Raw genomic sequence first — 17,797 nt, 5'->3', positions numbered from 1 at the left:
ACATAATAAATGAAAAAAACATAAAAACATGCACAGTAAATGAAAAAAAAAACATTCTGTGAATGAAAAAACATATACCGGTAGTGTAAACGAATAATGAACGAAAACACATAAAAAATGTGGGGGAAAAAGCTACTTCTACTACACGGTTTCTACTTAAAACGACTGTTTTTTGGAACGTAACCCCAGCGTTAAACGAGGGAACACTGTAGACTCTTTCAAATGCAATAAACTTGTGTTTCTTCTATATTTAGGGCCCGCATGGCCCATTGCATAAGGACTCCCACAGGGAGTCCTTATGCAATGGGACATAAGGACCTATTGAATTTGTAAGGTTTTATTCTTTATTCTTTATTCTTCCGCCGCCACATTAAACTGTAATTTGATCCACTTAACATGCTTCAAAACTCACCATATTTGACCCACACATCAGGACTTGCGAAAATTGCCTTTTTTTAAAAAAAACGAACCACAAAACTCAAAATTGCGCTCTAGCGCCCCCTAGGCAAAAAAAAAACTAGACTGCCTGTAACTCCCACTAGGAAGGTCGGAGAGACATGAAACAAAAACCTCTATGTAGGTCTGACTTAGACCTACATTTCATAATAGTACATTCTCGGGCTAAAATCAACAGGAAGTTGGCAATTCCCCCTTCAAGACAAAAAAGTACTAAAAACAGTCACTTTTGCCTCTTTGAGCTGTAATTTGACCCCCTTAACATGCTTCAAAACTCACCAAACTGAATGCACACATCAGGACTGGCAAAAATTGTGATCTAATAAAAAAACCTAATCTCAAAATTGTGCTCTAGCGCAATTTTTTAATAAAACGCACAAAAAACTGCTCCTCGGATGAAAAAACTGACAAAACTGCCTGTAACTCCCACTGGGAAGGTCGGAGAGACATGAAACAAAAACCTTTATGTACGTCTCACTTAGGCCTACATTTCATAAATTGACAACCCCCAGCAAAAATCAACAGGAAGTTTGCTATTCCCCCTTCAAAACAAAATTTTTGTAAAAAACGGTCACCTTTCTTCAAAATCTATCTCCTCTGAGCGCGTTTGTCGTTTCGGCTTCAAACTAACACAGGAGAGAGATTAAACCCTTGTGTATAAAATAACAGAACAGCGTTTTAATACCTGCTCCGGTTTTGATTTTATGACCCTTCAAAGACCCGCTGCGCTGATGCTGCTGCGCTGCTGTTTTTTTAAGATGGCTGCTTAAAAGCAGGAAGCACCAGCGTGCCTACACAATGCAGACAAGGTAGGTACACTAGACAAAAGTATTGGGACACTTATGACTACCACCGGACAAAAGTATTGGGACACTTAGGCCGAAAACTGGACAAAGGTATTGGGACCCTTGGGACTACAACTTGACAAAAGTATTGGGACACTTAGGACTACAACTTGCCAAAAGTATTGGGACACTTGGGACTAAAACTGGACAAAAGTATTGGGACACTTAGGACTAGCACCTGCCAAATACGCGGGCCCGACCAACGCTGCTTGCAGCTTTAATTTAACATTGTAATTGAAATGTAAACTTTTAAATACCAAGCTAAATGAAACTAAAAAATAATAAAAATAAAATATACTGTCTGTAAGCAAAATTTTGCAACTGAATAATAATCACAACCAAAAGCAATGAAATAAGTTCGGTTTTTGTTAAGGAAGGGGAGGGAGACCCTCAAATAGACACAACCATATCCAAAAAATGACTAAATAAAGTTGTTGTGACCAAAATGATCACAATTATCATTATCATTGAAATATTTTTGAATGTGCTCAGAAAGTAATTATACACACGTTTTTAACCAAGTTGTATTTTTTTTAAATAAATAAATAGCCACACAATATACTTTCCTGGCAGAGTTCTGGCTTCAAAAGAGCCATATTATTTGTTTTTTCTTCTTCCATTTTCATTTGTAAATGTCTTAGAATGTTCTTTAAAAATGTCAATTGCGTGATCAGTTATTTCAGATTTATGGGAAGTCCCGTGAATTTACTACCTGTTGTACGGAGTCCGTGTCCGTCTGTTTCCACTGGTGACTGTGGCGTTCATATTCATAACCTTTGTGCAAAAACATCACAGCCTTTATATTTAACGATGATTCTGTACCTCAGTTGTTTAGACCGTAATGTGTTTATATAAGTTTAGATAAGGGGAATGACGTTAATGTCTCTAGTTTACATGGTAGCTTCTTGTTTATTCTAGCTAGCAAGGTAATGCTAGTTATTCTCCTTTATTTTATCCAAGTGTGGTTATCAATCACGGTTTTCTGATCGTTTTAATTTTATATAGGATTACTAAGTGTCAGTTTTACAGCGTTTAGTTATCATTACTACCGTTTATTTGTTATACAAACTCACGCAGCTGCAGAAACCGATGCAAAAAAGTGACCACTCTTGTAACCCGTAACAACGCATTTATGACACAGATGTTGAACCAAGTCAATAGTTTTAAAGTTTATGATGAAATAAAAGCCTACCTGGTTTTAAGTTTCGGAAACAATAAACATACAGCTATTACGATGCTTCTAATTATTTTCTATTTCGCGCCCCCCCCCCCCCCTCGCAGAAGAAAATTCCCCCCTATTTGTCTATAAAATGGTTATTTGTACACTTCAGCATAATATTGTACCCTTATTAACGTGAAAACAAAGAAGAAAGAAATGTAGATCAACTTACAACAAAGAATAACTATATCAACATTGTTTTTAGACTGTGATTGAAAAGATTTAAAGTGCATCAATTTTCCTTTTATAAAAAAAAAAAAAGTATTTTTTTGACCGACTTGAACCATTTGATACTGAAAAATAAAATGAAAGAAACTCAATAATAATACATTGAAATTGATAAGCAACATTAACTCAGAGCAAGTACCCGGTAGTAATAGTGCCAAGGAGAAGCCAGAACTTGAAAACTCTCTTTATTCGTTAAAGTTCTTATTCCGGAATACTTGACCTTTCCAATGAAATATGTAATCCGATAAGGCGAAAACAATGTATAGTCGAGATGAAGAACATGGCCCTCAAGCTGGAACCATTTTTTTTACTAACAATAATACAATAATTCACACCTCTAACAACTCTTAACTGTAGCACTTGCCAGTATTGTTGAGCTTTCCTAAAAAGAGAAATATGATTTATTTTACTAAAGGGTGTTATTTAGTGTATAATTACCATGTTTGCACCTTTTGTTTAAAACTTCATTAAAGCAGTGTACACCAAAGTAAAGCAGTTGTACGATTTGCATTTTGTCCCCTTACTGTACCGAAGAGGAAGCAAACTAAGTTATGTCATCCCGTTGAAGTTGTTGGTCTGACATGTTTCCTGACACAGGTCACACAGTGTTTGTAGAAGATTATACTGTGTGTGTGTGTTTCATAATATAACCTGAAATGTCAACTCGCACCAGCAATTGTCTGCTTCTGCGTTTTGCAATGTAGACTCCAAGTCAATAAGATAAATGCTCCTGGTCTGTGACCCTTGCCTGTGGAAAGGCAGACATTTGCTATTAAATGTAATTGGACTGTGCAGGTGTAGCTAATGCATTGTCCAGGCATGTGATTTGTTCCTGTATAGTCGGAAATCTTCTTTTTTATCTCTGTAAAAATATTTAAAAATTTTTTTTTCCGTTTTTCTTCGTTATTTCCAACCTACAATGTGTGTTAAAATCTTGATCAATCTCTTTGCCATACCTGCCAACAACTGCGGTTTTCCATAATGAGTAAAATTTTTGATCATCCAGTGGTAAAAAGTACGGTTTTGCATAAAAAATGATTAACTTAACACTCTCTCTCTCTCTCTCTCTCTCTCTCTCTCTCTCTCTCTCTCTCTCTCTCTCTCTCTCTCTCTCTCTCTTTTTTGATCATCCAGTGGTAAAAAGTACGGTTTTGCATAAAAAAATGATTAACTTAACACTCTCTCTCTCTCTCTTTGTCTCTCTCTCTCTCTCTCTCTCTCTCTCTCTCTCTCTCTCTCTCTCTCTCTCTCTCTCTCTCTCTCTCTCTCTCTTATATTTATATATATATATATATATATATATATATATATATATATATATATATATATATATATATATATATATATATATAATTGCCAGCCCAAATCTCATACATGAACACTATTTGTATCTACATGGACAACAAGGGCAGTTATGTCTTATGGTCATCCATAAGACATAACTATATATATATATATACACATACATATACATACACGTACACTTTTGAAATTTGTCACCGGATGGCCATAAGACATAACTGCCCTTGTTGTCCATGTAGATACAAATAGTGTTCATGTATGAGATTTGGCCTGCCAATTATGGCCAAAGTAATAATTAAGATTATTGTTATCAATATTGAAATCATGCTTATTGATTGTTAGGGAAAGCAGTGTTGGGGTGTGAACGTAATACCATCATATCATTTGTAATAGACTATAGATAAACGTTATCCATATATCTAAAGACAAATATTAGTTTTTGTTTATTCTTTAATAATATAAACTTGTCAACTTTTTGTCATTACATGATGCCTTTATCTCTATTTTTACATTTTGATAGAGTGAGGTTTTTTTTATTTTATTATTATTTTTATTTTTTTAAGTTATGTACATTTATATTTACATGTGGATGCTGTATCGGGACAGATCCATTAAGAGTTTCAGCAGTCATATAGAAATTAATTATGCACAATAACACATTGGCAAAATGCTGTGTCACATGTATGGTTTTTGAAGTACGGTAATACCTTTGTGACATGAAAAAACACAAGTAATGTTAAAAAAACATGGTGTTTACTTTTTTATATCAATATAAAACTCAAAGCAGTTTGGCAATTGAAGTTGAATTGTAATAAACAAGCTTTGTTCTTCTGCAACGCCTCCTTGTAGTTCAGTACAACAGTTTGGCCAACAAAATATAACCAGGAGTGACACCTCTCTCGAATACACAATCTTCACAGCCTGTGTTCAGTTCGATGAGATGACACATTTTTTTTAGTTAGTACTGATGTTATTTGAACAGTGATACAGTTTGCAGTAAAATAAAGGAGTTATCATCTCAGTAAACAAACTAAAGACTTTATAAACAAGTTGTGACAACGTTTACGACACATCACCTGCTGCATGTTTTCTCACCTCATTAACTGTCAGTCACAGCTGAAGGACGCTTTATTGAGAAAATAAAAGCGACATCAAATAGTTTTCTCCTTCGCTGTGTACATGCCTGAGTGTCCTTTGTGCATGTACACAATGCTAACTTTGCATGTGTCTTCTCCTGCAGACCACAGATCTCACATCAGTTCATTTGGGCGTCAAGTTCAGCTGTCGTTTCACTTTGCGGGAAATTAAAGAGAGGTGGTACGCACTCCTCTATGACCCGGTTATCTCCAAGTAAGACGGCAGGCCAGCAGCATGTTCTTCTCCTTGCGGTGTTGACAGCCTCTACTCAGCTCTCTGTTGTCTCTGTGATTCAGACTAGCATGGCAGGCTATGAGGCAACTTCACCCAGAAGCCGTGGCAGCGATACAGAGCAAAGCGCTCTTCAGTCAGGCTGAGGAAGCGCTGCTGGCCAAGATCGGTTCGGTCAGTACAAATCCTTCTTTCAGGCGTCTCCTGCTTGTTCCACACTAATCTAATCTTGATTTAGTTTGTCCATAAGCAGACCAGCCAGCCCAAACTCGACTTATTCCAGGAGCTTCTGAGTAAACACCCAAGTGTCTTTCACCAGTCCCGCACGCCGAAAAGTCTGCTGGTCCACTGGCAGCTTCTGAAGCAGTACTACCTACTGAACGACCAGAGTGGTGAGTCAGGTCACATGTCCATACCAACCAGGGTTGTACCGCTACTAATAAAGTACTGCGCTACTAATAAAGTACTGCGCTACTAATAAATTAAAAACGATACTACACTGCCTTTTGAAAAACACAGGTACTTTTTTGTTCCATGCGTGTAGAGGAAGAATGGCAAAAAACATCAATTCTACTGGTTAATAAAGAGTGTGCGTGAAGCGCAATATGGAGGTTTTTGGCCTTCAAAACTACCGATAAAGGTGAGGCTTTAAACAAGGAAGCGCCACGCTGCAAGTTCTGCTTTAAAACATGCCTCGCCAATCTTTGTTTCAAACTTAGGTAAACATTTAAGTCAAAATCTTTGTTTTTGTCTTAAAGCACAGACAAAGAGTGGCAACCATAAATCATGAAGCACTTAATACAATGTCAATACAGCTTTCTATTCTATTCTAACCACATCCTAGACCAAAGCTGGGCAAACATTTTGACGCAGGGGCCACATTGAGAGGAAAAAAATGTGTCTGAGGGGCCAATGTGTATGTGTGTATAAATTATACATACACATTTAGCTGTAAAAATCCGCTGTACAGTATGTGTTTGGTTCCCTTTTTTTCAGGAACACTAACACCAAAAGTCACAATGTCCAATAGAATTAAAAAACAGACCACCTCAAAAAAACGGAATGTAACTTTACAGTTTTTTGCTGAATGGGACACCCAAAACGCACATGAAAATAAAGAGAAAAAGTGGGATTTACAATATTAAATATGAGCAATAAAACACTGAATATTAACAATATATGAACATCGTTCCTCTTTTACTTATCAGACCAGCTCCTTGATAGACATCTTTTACAATCAACCAAAACACAACAAAAATATAACAAACACATAAATATGAATGCAATGTGTAATAAACACCTACAATATGCTATATTATCACTTTTATGCAGAAATTTGTTGTAAGAATCTGCTTCCGCATCTGTTTCTGAAACACGCGTTTCCGGCTCGCTGCTCTGAAAACAAACCCCGCCCACTCTGCTTTGTTTCTGTCTAAGCTGCTGTTACGTAGATTACCTTAATAACTCAACCGTAACACTCAAAAGCGCAGATTCCAACAATTGAAATACTTTCTATAGTTCAAGACTTACGGTCATTTAAAAACAGCACCGCACATCATAATGGCGGCTACAGTTTTGAGGTTAAAGGTCTAAAAAAATAATGTAGAACGTCCGGCGGGCTGGATTGAAAATCTTTAATGGGCCGTATGTGGCCCGTGGGCCTTATTTTGCCCAGGCCTGTCCTAGACTATGGCAGGTTATATGTAATATATATAATAATAATAATAATAACTGGGATTTATATAGCGCTTTTCTAAGTACCCAAAGTCGCTTTACATGTAGAACCCATCAATCATTCACACTTGGTGGTGGTAAGCTACTTTCATAGCCACAGCTGCCCTGGGGTAGACTGACGGAAGCGTGGCTGCAATTTGCGCCAACGGCCCCTCCGACCACCACCTATCATTCATCATTCAATTCACCGGTGTGAGTGGCACCGGGGGCAAAGGGTGAAGTGTCCCGCCCAAGGACACAACGGCAGCGATTTTTGGATGGTAAGAGGCGGGGAGCGAACCTGCAACCCTCAGGTTTCTGGCACGGTTGCTCTACCCACTACGCCATGCCGCCCCTATATAAAAGTGTTCTTTGCTTACAATAAGAAAGCCCAATGTGTTAAATGCCTTTTTAATTTGTATTTTTAACTTTATAAAATTCTTCTTTGAGTGCAATAAAAAACATATGTTTAATGTAACGTAGGATTTTTGTTAAAATTATACCAATTAGGACATTTTCTTGTTCTCCTCTTCATTTTGAAAAGTATCAAAATACATTTTGATATCAGGACAACCCTGATACCAACAAATGAACGGACACTATCTATATAATTTGCATTAAAAGTCATTCAATGGGTTTTGCACAAATGAAAGCCTTAAATGGAATTAAAAAGCAATAAACTCGATGACCATAAGCATTAAAAAAAAGAATACAATTGTATGCCTGGGCTGATGGTCAATAAGTAGATTAACCAAACGATGAATTGAAATGAACTCAAACGTTGCTGTCATTGATAAAATAGTACTGGTTTCTTTTCTTTGGCTCTGGCTTTCAAAGTTGATACAGGAGTTGTCACTTTGTGCCTCGCTGTCAGCACCTGAGCATGTTTATTCCACAGTAGAATTACATGAACATAGTGAGCCTCTCGTCAGTCATACATAATCTTTGTTTTGGTACGTGCAGGCAATTCTCTTTCACACGATTTCCTGTGTGGGCAACTACAACTGTTGTTGACTCGCTATTAGCTTCCTCAGTGGGGGAGCTTCCTGTTTGTAGTAACATAACAATGGCCGACACTCGCTCTGATGTTGGAGCTGGAATTAATCCTTTTGAAGTGAAGACGTTCACCAAGATTAGCTGTGTGAACCCCGGAAATGATGTCGTATCAAGCTGACCAATCACAGCTTTTTTCTGACTTCACTACATAAAATTCTAACAATCGGAACATACACGTATACATGTCTCTAAACATTGTTTCCAAATATGTACATAGGAATTATTTTCCTTTTATATTTTCAAATCGTTAAATAAAAAATTTCAACAAAACTACCATGAGGAAATAATTAACAAAAGTATCATGAAACATGTGTAAATCATGACAAAAGAACATAAACAAAGAATGTGAAATGATCAAATTAAATTTTTTTCCAAAATGTTGTCTTTGATGAAAAACTGTCTGTCTTTTAGGATGTAGGATGTGACTTCTGGATATGCGTGTCCTTTCAGATTTAAAGCGTAAAAAGACACAAAAAGTGTGTTAATGCCAACATTGATAAGATTAGCTGACACCTGCAGAAATCCCGATTTGGTTCCCGGGCCTTCAGTGGGGACTTAACCAGCGATCACTGCCGAGCACCAAATTTGGGTACTTTTGATACTCCAACTGAATTTCAGCGGTACTACAGGATATAGATGCACGTAAAAATAAAAAGGAGCCCTACAGTCTTTCAATACCTTCGTTGCACTTTTTTCTTTCTTTCTTTAGTTTATTTCGAACATGAACACACTTACAGTATAATACATCACACAATTTCATATCATTTCACTTTACATCATGTCCGAAAAGGAGTAGGAAGAAGCAAAGCTTATTTATTCCTACCCCTTTCCCACTTCAGAGCGTTTACAAATATATAGAATCATTTACCGTATTTTTCTGATTATAAGTCGCAGTTTTTTTCATAGTTTGGCCGGGGGTGCGACATATACTCCGGAGCAACTTATGTGTGAAATTATTAACACATTACCGTAAAATATCAAATAATATTATTTATCTCATTCGCGTAAGAGACGAAGCAAATGTCCGCAATTGTCACACACACGTCAGCAATCGTCACACACGTCAACCAATAAGAATTCGGCGGGGGCGGATCATGGCAGAAGTGCATTGTGCGTCATGGCAGAATTGCATTGTGGGTCAAGGGATGCTAACTGCTGCTACATCCGTAGTTATTAAAATGGATTATTTCAACATTGGCGGTAACTTACAAAAACTGAGAAGGGCTGAACTAAAATGGCACCGAAAAGGAAATCATATACTGCAGATTACAAGCCGGACGTAGTGAAATATGCAGCAGAAAACGGCGATCGAGCAGCAGAAAGAAAGGAAACGGCGCATACCAGAGGCGACACCGGGGAGGAAGATTTCATCGGATTTAGCGGTCGCGAGTGACAGATTGTTTGGTAAACGTATAACATGTTCTATATGTTATAGTTATTTGAATGACTCTTGCCATGATGTGTTGCGTTAACATACCAGGCACGTTCTCAGTTGGTTATTTGTGCGTCATAAGGCGTACACTTATTCAGCCTGTTGTTCACTATTCTTTATTTATTTTAAATTGCCTTTCAAATGTCTATTCTTGGCGTTGGTTTTTATCAAATAAATTTCCCCCAAAAATGCGACTTATACTCCAGTGCGACATTTATATGTTTTTTCCCTTCTTTATTGTACATTTTCGGCCAGTGCAACGTATACTCCGGAGCGACTTATAGTCCGAAAAATACGGTACTGACCTTTCTATATAATAAAATAACATCTGTGAATTAATATACACAACAGTTTTGTAATATGTAATTAATTAATTCAGTCATTATTAACATACTGAAATGAAGAATATCTTATTTTCAATAAGGTTGAAAATATTTCTCATAATTCTTCTTCTTTGTACTTTGTAAGCAGTATTATTTTGAACAACCTCTTAAACTGGATCATATCAGTGCAATGTTTAACTTCTTTACTTAATCCATTCCATAATTTAATTCCACATACTGATATGCTAAAGGTTCTAAGTGTTGTACGTGCATATACATGTTTTAAATTATTTTTTCCTCTAAGGTTATATTTCTCCTCTTTAGTTGAGAAGAATTGTTGTACATTCGTTGGTAGCAGGTTTTAGTTTGCTTTGTACATCATTTTAGCTGTTTGCAATTTTACCACATCACCGAACTTTAATATTTTTGACTCAATAAATAAAGGGTTTGTATGTTCTCTATATCCAATATTATGTATTATTCTAATTGATCTTTTTTGTAACACGGTTAGCGAATGTGGCACACATTTGTAGTTATTTCCCCATATTTATACACAATAACTCAGATATGGTAACACTAGCGAGCAGTAGAGAATATGAAGTGATTTTTGGCCCAGGACGTATTTTGCTTAATTCATTATTGAAATGTTTTTTGCCACCTTCTGTTGTATGTTTTGTATAGGAGATTTCCAGTTCATTCAAATCTTGTTTCTTTTACCCTTTTAATGTCTACTCCGTCTATTTGTATTTGTGTATGATGGTCTTTTCTACTGTTACCAAATAGCATTGTTTTAGTTTTACTGAGATTCAAAGAGTCTGTTTTTGTCAAACCATATTTTTAATTTGTTCATTTCTTCTGTTATTATTTGTATTATCTTCTGTGTGTTCTCTCCTGAACAGAAAACAGTTGTGTCGTCTGCAAATAAAACTAACTTTAAGTCCTTTGTAACTTTACAAATGTCGCTTATATAAAGATTAAACAATCTTGGTCCCAGTATTGATCCCTGGGGTACACCACAAGATATATCTAGCCGTGTTGACATATTTTCACCCATCTTCACATATTGCTTCCTGTTGGTTAAATACAAACCCCGTTTCCATATGAGTTGGGAAATTGTGTTAGATGTAAATATAAACGGAATACAATGATTTGCTAATCATTTTCAACCCATATTCAGTTGAATATGCTACAAAGACAACATATCTGATGTTCAAACTGATAAAAAAATTTTTTTTTTGCAAATAATCATTAACTTTAGAATTTGATGCCAGCAACACGTGACAAAGAAGTTGGGAAAGGTGGCAATAAATACTGATAAAGTTGAGGAATGCTCATCAAACACTTATTTGGAACATCCCACAGGTGAACAGGCAAATTGGGAACAGGTGGGTGCCATGATTGGGTATAAAAGTAGATTCCATGAAATGCTCAGTCATTCACAAACAAGTATGGGGCGAGGGTCACCACTTTGTAAACAAATGCGTGAGCAAATTGTTGAACAGTTTAAGAAAAACCTTTCTCAACCAACTATTGCAAGGAATTTAGGGATTTCACCATCTACAGTCCGTAATATCATCAAATGGTTCAGAGAATCTGGAGGAATCACTGCACGTAAGCAGCTAAGCCCGTGACCTTCGATCCCTCAGGCCGTACTGCATAAACAAGCGACATCAGGGTGTAAAGGATATCACCACATGTGCTCAGTAACACTTCAGAAACCCACTGTCAGTAACTACAGTTGGTCGCTACATCTGTAAGTGCAAGTTAAAACTCTCCTATGCAAGGCGAAAACCGTTTATCAACAACACCCAGAAACGCCGTCGGCTTCGCTGGGCCTGAGCTCATCTAAGATGGACTGATACAAAGTGGAAAAGTGTTCTGTGGTCTGACGAGTCCACATATCCAAATTGTTTTTGGAAACGGTGGACGTCGTGTCCTCCAGACCAAAGAGGAAAAGAACCATTCGGATTGTTATAGGAGCAAAGTTGAAAAGCCAGCATCTGTGATGGTATGGGGGGTGTATTAGTGCCCAAGACATGGGTAACTTACACATCTGTGAAGGTGCCATTAATGCTGAAAGGTACATACAGGTTTTGGAGCAACATATATTGCCATCCAAGCAACGTTACCATGGACGCCCCTGCTTATTTCAGCAAGACAATGCCAAGCCTCGTGTTACATCAACGTGGCTTCATAGTAAAAGAGTGTGGGTACTAGACTGGCCTGCCTGTAGTCCAGACCTGTCTCCCATTGAAAATGTGTGGCGCATTATGAAGCCTAATATACCACAACAGAGACCCCCGGACTGTTGAACAACTTAAGCTGTACATCAAGCAAGAATGGGAAAGAATTCCACCTGAGAAGCTTTAAAAATGTGTCTCCTCAGTTCCCAAACGTTTACTGAGTGTTGTTAAAAGGAAAGGCCATGTAACACAGTGGTGAACATGCCCTTTCCCAACTACTTAGGCATGTGTTGCAGCCATGAAATTCTAAGTTAATTATTATTTGCAAAAAAAAAATAAAGTTAATGAGTTTGAACATCAAATATCTTGTCTTTGTAGTGCATTCAATTGAATATGGGTTGAAAAGGATTTGCAAATCATTGTATTCTGTTTATATTTACATCTAACACAATTTCCCAACTCATATGGAAACGGGGTTTGTAGATTCTTACCCAGTTCAATACCAAACCTCTGATGCCATATCGTTCTAATTTTTGTATTAATATATCATGTCACTTGATCCGGTTGCAGACTTGGCGAGGAACCAAGCACTCAAGCAGCACTTGTAGCGAAGTCAGTCGGACTGCCTCTTGGTAATGCTGTAATTTTTCATGTCAGCATTTCAAGTATGCCTGATAAAAAAAAAAAACGCTCCACTTTTCAAAATGTGCTAGCTCAGTGCTAAATTACATTGGCTTCAATGAAGGTGCTTGTTGCGATCAATGCGCAATAAATACAATATTTACTTTATAAAGACTTTTGAGGGCACAATATAAGACTAAATTGAGCTTGATGGCAAAGACTAAGCAACACACTACTGCCATCTAACGTCTTGGAACTGCAACTGCATGCAGTCGACTTGTGGATGAGACTCCATCCATCCATCCATTTTCTACCGCTTATTCCCTTCGGGGTCGCGGGGGGCGCTGGAGCCTATCTCAGCTACAATCGGGCGGAAGGCGGGGTACACCCTGGACAAGTCGCCACATCACCGCAGGGCCAACACATAGACAGACAACATTCACACTCACATTCACACACTAGGGCCAATTTAGTGTTGCCAATCAACCTATCCCCAGGTGCATAGTGTAAAATAAATCAAGATATAACAACTGGACAGCACAGGTACTAGAATCAGCTCACTGTTCAGTGTTAAATACAACATTTTTATTTTTATCTTTAAGCAGATGAACATTTATTAACGCATGAACACACACAAAAGTATAGAATATTGGTACCATTGAGTGCCGATATCAAGTCCAAAGTCAAATGTGAAAAGTACCCATCTCTAGCCAAATACATGACTTTTTTTTTACTGTACTTGAATGTATAATAGACTGTATTTATATTATTCACATGTGAATAATCCTGTACAATAGGCTATTTATATTATGCACATGTAAAAAATACCTAAGTGTTTATTGTGAGCGAACTGTGGTGCTGAATTTCCCCCAGAGATCAATAAAGTACTTTCTATTCTATTCTATTCTAAAATACATCATGATTATTTATAGACAAAATCTATCGTCCTTTCATGATCGCAATCAAAGAAGTAAGGAATACTGACGCTGTAGTGAGCAAACTAGCTAACCCGTGAGGCTAGACTGAAATGAGATTGGTAGGTCGTGAGTTCAAACCCCGGCCGAGTCATACCAAAGACTATAAAAATGGGACCCATTACCTCCCTGCTTGGCACTCAGCATCAAAGCTTGGAATTGGGGATTAAATAACCAAAATGATTCCCGGGTGCGGCCACCGCTGCTGCTCATTGCTCCCCTCGCCTTTCAGGAGGTGAGGGTGATGGGTCAAATGCAGAGAATATTCTCACCACACCTAGTGTGTGTGTGACAATCATTGGTACTTAAAAAATAAATAAATAAATGTGATGGGTTCAAGAAAAATTGTTCTAATTCTAGTTGAAGTGACATGAGGCAGCACTCCTGATTCTAACACATAGAAGCTGAAATCTGATTGGACATATCTGGCATACACAAACAATAAAACAGTGCAGCCAAGAGACTTTGCTATGAAATGAAGATTATAGACTGTTGGGAGTTTATTACTACAAATACTCCAATTTAAGATATAAATGTGTATCACTGCTCCTGGTGGTGTTGAGGCCTAAAAACCCTCCACTGATTTACATTCAAATATATATTTTAATGGTGTCCCCTTTTGAATGTTCTTGTAATGGTGTTTGTCTTTTACAATATTATTGTTTCTGTTATTGTTCCCCATCAGACTGACTACTTCCAACTCAACATTGTCAAATACTTGATTTATCAGTCGATCAATTAATAATGTAATTATAATAAACATTTGCAATTCCATTGAGGGAAAAAAAGAACAAAGCTGATTTATAGAATAATGAAATATGAAATGTGTTTTTGTGAATTGCAGTCCAGCCACTCCCAAAGGGCGACCAAGTCTTGAACTTTTCTGACGCCGAGCAAATGGTTGATGACGTCAAGTTAAAGTAAGACATCTTTGAACGTTTTAATTATTTAGAGCAGGGGTGTCAAACTTGTGGCCACATGGAGGAAAATCTATTCCCAAGTGGGCCAGACTGGTAAAATCATGGCATAATAACTTAATAATAAAGATTATCTTTGTTTAAAAATAGACCAAGCATATTTTGAAAATGTACAAATCATAATGTGTTTTTTTTTACACTTTATTTGTCATTATTTATACTTTGATGATGTAATGATGTTCATCAGTCAAATAGGTGGAATTGAGTCTGGCAGACTTTTAAAATGCTCCCATTGGTGTTATTTTTTAATCTATCAGAAGATTAAATAAATAATATCAAAATCAAATGACAGGATGTTACCAATGTAATTTACTCAACCGATGTGCTAACATCATGTGGTTTATTCTGTACACTTTGGACTCATTTCATTAATCTCACACGAGGTTAGAAGGGGATACATACTATGTCATTATATATTTATTTACGCCCAGAAAATGTGTCCCCATGCAGTCATATTATCAAAATCTTTTCTTTTTTTTCTTTTTTTGGTGGGCGGGGGGTAGAAATATTTGACTATCACTATTACTTCATCACTAATAAGCAGCATAAGTACAAACAGGGAAGTGTTGCCTCTATCTTAACAGGGCACATAGCTACGCCTCCACTGAAGTCATGCCTGCTCTTGGCAGTCGATACAAAGAATTGCTATTGCGACATCCAGTGGAGACATTTAGAACAGCAGTTTATTTCATTCAAAATTTTCTGCTCATTTTTATACTTATCAAACTCATCTCCCGGGCTGCACAAAACCTGTTCCATATTTTTGACACCTGATTTAGTGGTTAATTTGAAGGAGATTGACACTAAATGATAATATATCCACATTATTTCGGTTATTTTTAATCTTCTTCACGCCCGCAGGGAGAGCAGAGACGAAGTACTGGAACACGGTAAGAAAGCATTTAGTGTCCATCAACAACTGTCTTGGTGTTAAAAAACCTAAATTGCTGCTTTTGCTTTCCAGAACTAATGATATCTGACCGTCACCAGAAAAGGGAGATCCGACAGTTGGAGCAGGAGTTGCCCCGCTGGCAGGTTCTTGTGGACAGTATTACAGGTATCTATACCCTTTATCTTTAAAAAGGTGTACAGTGGAACCTCTAAAGTTCCAGGAGGGTAGTCAGAGGAATTGTCATGTCTTATTTAATTAATGTTATTGTTAACGTTGTTGGACAGTTATGAAAGTAAGCTTTGCACAACGAATGCATTACAGCAATAACTCTCCTTAAACACTCTCTAAATCCCAGCCTCATACACAAAAAATCAAGCAGTAACACTTGATCTGGCATGAGTGGAATGGCAATTGATACACTTTAAATTATGCTTAATGATTCGGTTCTTTGTCGATTCCCTTAAGTCTTATTTGGAAACATTAAAAAAAAAAAGGGTGGATTAGCAAAAAATGTTTAGTTTAGAGCCAAATCAAATCAAATCAACTTTATTTATAAAGCACATTTAAAATTTACCACAGGGGTAGCCAAATTGCTGTACAATGGGCAGGTTAAAAGTCAACACAAGAGAAACGAGCAAGCACAACACAACACAATCAGAGCATGATAAAAAAATAAATAGATAAAACATAAAAAACAGGTTCACAGCAGGTGCATTGTGGGACGCCATAGCAGGATGGAGATCACTCAGTGTTAAAAGCCATGGAATAAAAGTATGTTTTAAGAGTGATTTAAAAACAGGAAGAGAGGAGGCCTGTCTTAACACTCAGAGGTAAGTCTTTCCAGAGCTTGGGAGCAGCAGCGGCGAAAGCTCTGTCACATCTAAGCTTCAGCCTTGTGTCAGGGACCGTCAATAGCAGCTGATCGGCTGATCTTAGGGATCGGGGGTGGGCAGTAAGGCTGGAGGAGGTCGGAGAGATAAGTTGGAGCGAGGTTGTTTAGACATTTAAAAACAAATAGTAGGAGTTTAAAATTGATTCGGTAACGCACAGGGAGCCAGTGAAGGGACGCTAGTATAGGGGTGATGTGCTCACGCCTGCGGGTCTGTGTTAGCAGACGAACAGCAGAGTTCTGCACGAGCTGCGGGCGAGGGAGGCCTGGCTAATGCCTACGTACAGGGCATTGCAGTAGTCAAGACGAGTCGAGATAAAGGCGTGGATTAATTTCTCAAGATCATGTCCTGACAGAAACAGTTTCACTTTCGCTATTTGGCGTAGTTGATAAAAGCTTTTTTGTACGACGCTGCTGATTTGTTTTTCGAACTTAAAATCTGAGTCGAACTTTACCCCCAGGTTTGTAACACAGTCACTGAGATACGGGGACAGAGTGCCGAGGTCCACGTTGGGGGAGGGAGAGCGACTTGGACCGAACAACATAACATCTGTTTTGTTTTCATTTAGGCTCATTAAGTTAACTGAAAGCCAGGCTTTGATGTCGTGCAGGCAGTCAATAAGACGTTGGACCGTGGTATTTTGTGCCATGGGAAAGTAGATCTGGCAATAATCGGCATAAAAACGAAATGCAATACCGAACTTCCTGAAAACAGAACCGAGGGGGAGAAGGTAAAGTGCAAATAAAATTGGGCCAAGGATTGAGCCCTGGGGGACCCCATGTGGTAGAGGAGCTGTGGAAGACATAAAACTGTCTACTTTTACACAAAAACTCCTGTCAGTTAGGTACGACCGGAACCAGTTGAGGGTGGCGCCCTTAATGCCCACACAGTTATCAAGACGAGTGATTAAGGTGGCGTGGTCGACGGTGTCGAACACAGCAGACAGATCTAAAAGCACCAGGACAACATATTTACCAGAATCAGTGGACAGGAGGATATCGTTAGAAACTTTTAGAAGCGCTGACTCTGTGCTGTGGAGGGCTTTAAAATCGGACTGGAACAGCTCAGTGATACCATTATCCTCTAAGAAGGGCAACAATTGACTGTAGACAACCTTTTCTAATGTTTTGGAAATGTATAGAAGATTAGAGATAGGTCTAACACAGGGGTCGGCAACCCGCGGCTCCGGAGCCGCATGCGGCTCTTTGATCACTCTGATGCGGCTCAGCAGCTTACTTGCTGAACCCCCCAATTTTCCCGTGAGACTTCCGGATTTCAGTGCCTCTCGCAGAAAACTACCGGGAATAATTTTCACCGA

The 17,797-nt window shown here is 38.0% G+C and overlaps 1 protein-coding gene across 2 annotated transcripts in view; it reads left to right on the top strand.

Annotated features, from left to right (window-relative positions):
- mcrs1 (microspherule protein 1) overlaps positions 1-17,797 on the top strand; it is a 47,349-nt gene that overhangs the window by 18,891 nt on the left and 10,661 nt on the right. The window contains exons 5-10 of one of the 2 annotated variants that reach the window (XM_061984738.1): positions 5,291-5,400; positions 5,484-5,592; positions 5,672-5,810; positions 14,565-14,640; positions 15,559-15,587; positions 15,662-15,754. In XM_061984738.1, coding sequence (XP_061840722.1) covers positions 5,291-5,400; positions 5,484-5,592; positions 5,672-5,810; positions 14,565-14,640; positions 15,559-15,587; positions 15,662-15,754 — 556 coding nt within the window. Of the gene's footprint in view, positions 1-5,290; positions 5,401-5,483; positions 5,593-5,656; positions 5,811-14,564; positions 14,641-15,558; positions 15,588-15,661; positions 15,755-17,797 lie in introns of both variants that reach the window. The other variant, XM_061984737.1, reaches the window with a different exon arrangement.

The sequence above is a fragment of the Nerophis lumbriciformis genome, linkage group LG23, assembly GCF_033978685.3.
Source record: "Nerophis lumbriciformis linkage group LG23, RoL_Nlum_v2.1, whole genome shotgun sequence".
Classification (NCBI taxonomy): Eukaryota; Metazoa; Chordata; class Actinopteri; order Syngnathiformes; family Syngnathidae; genus Nerophis; species Nerophis lumbriciformis.
This window is presented reverse-complemented; position numbering and strand designations above follow the sequence as displayed.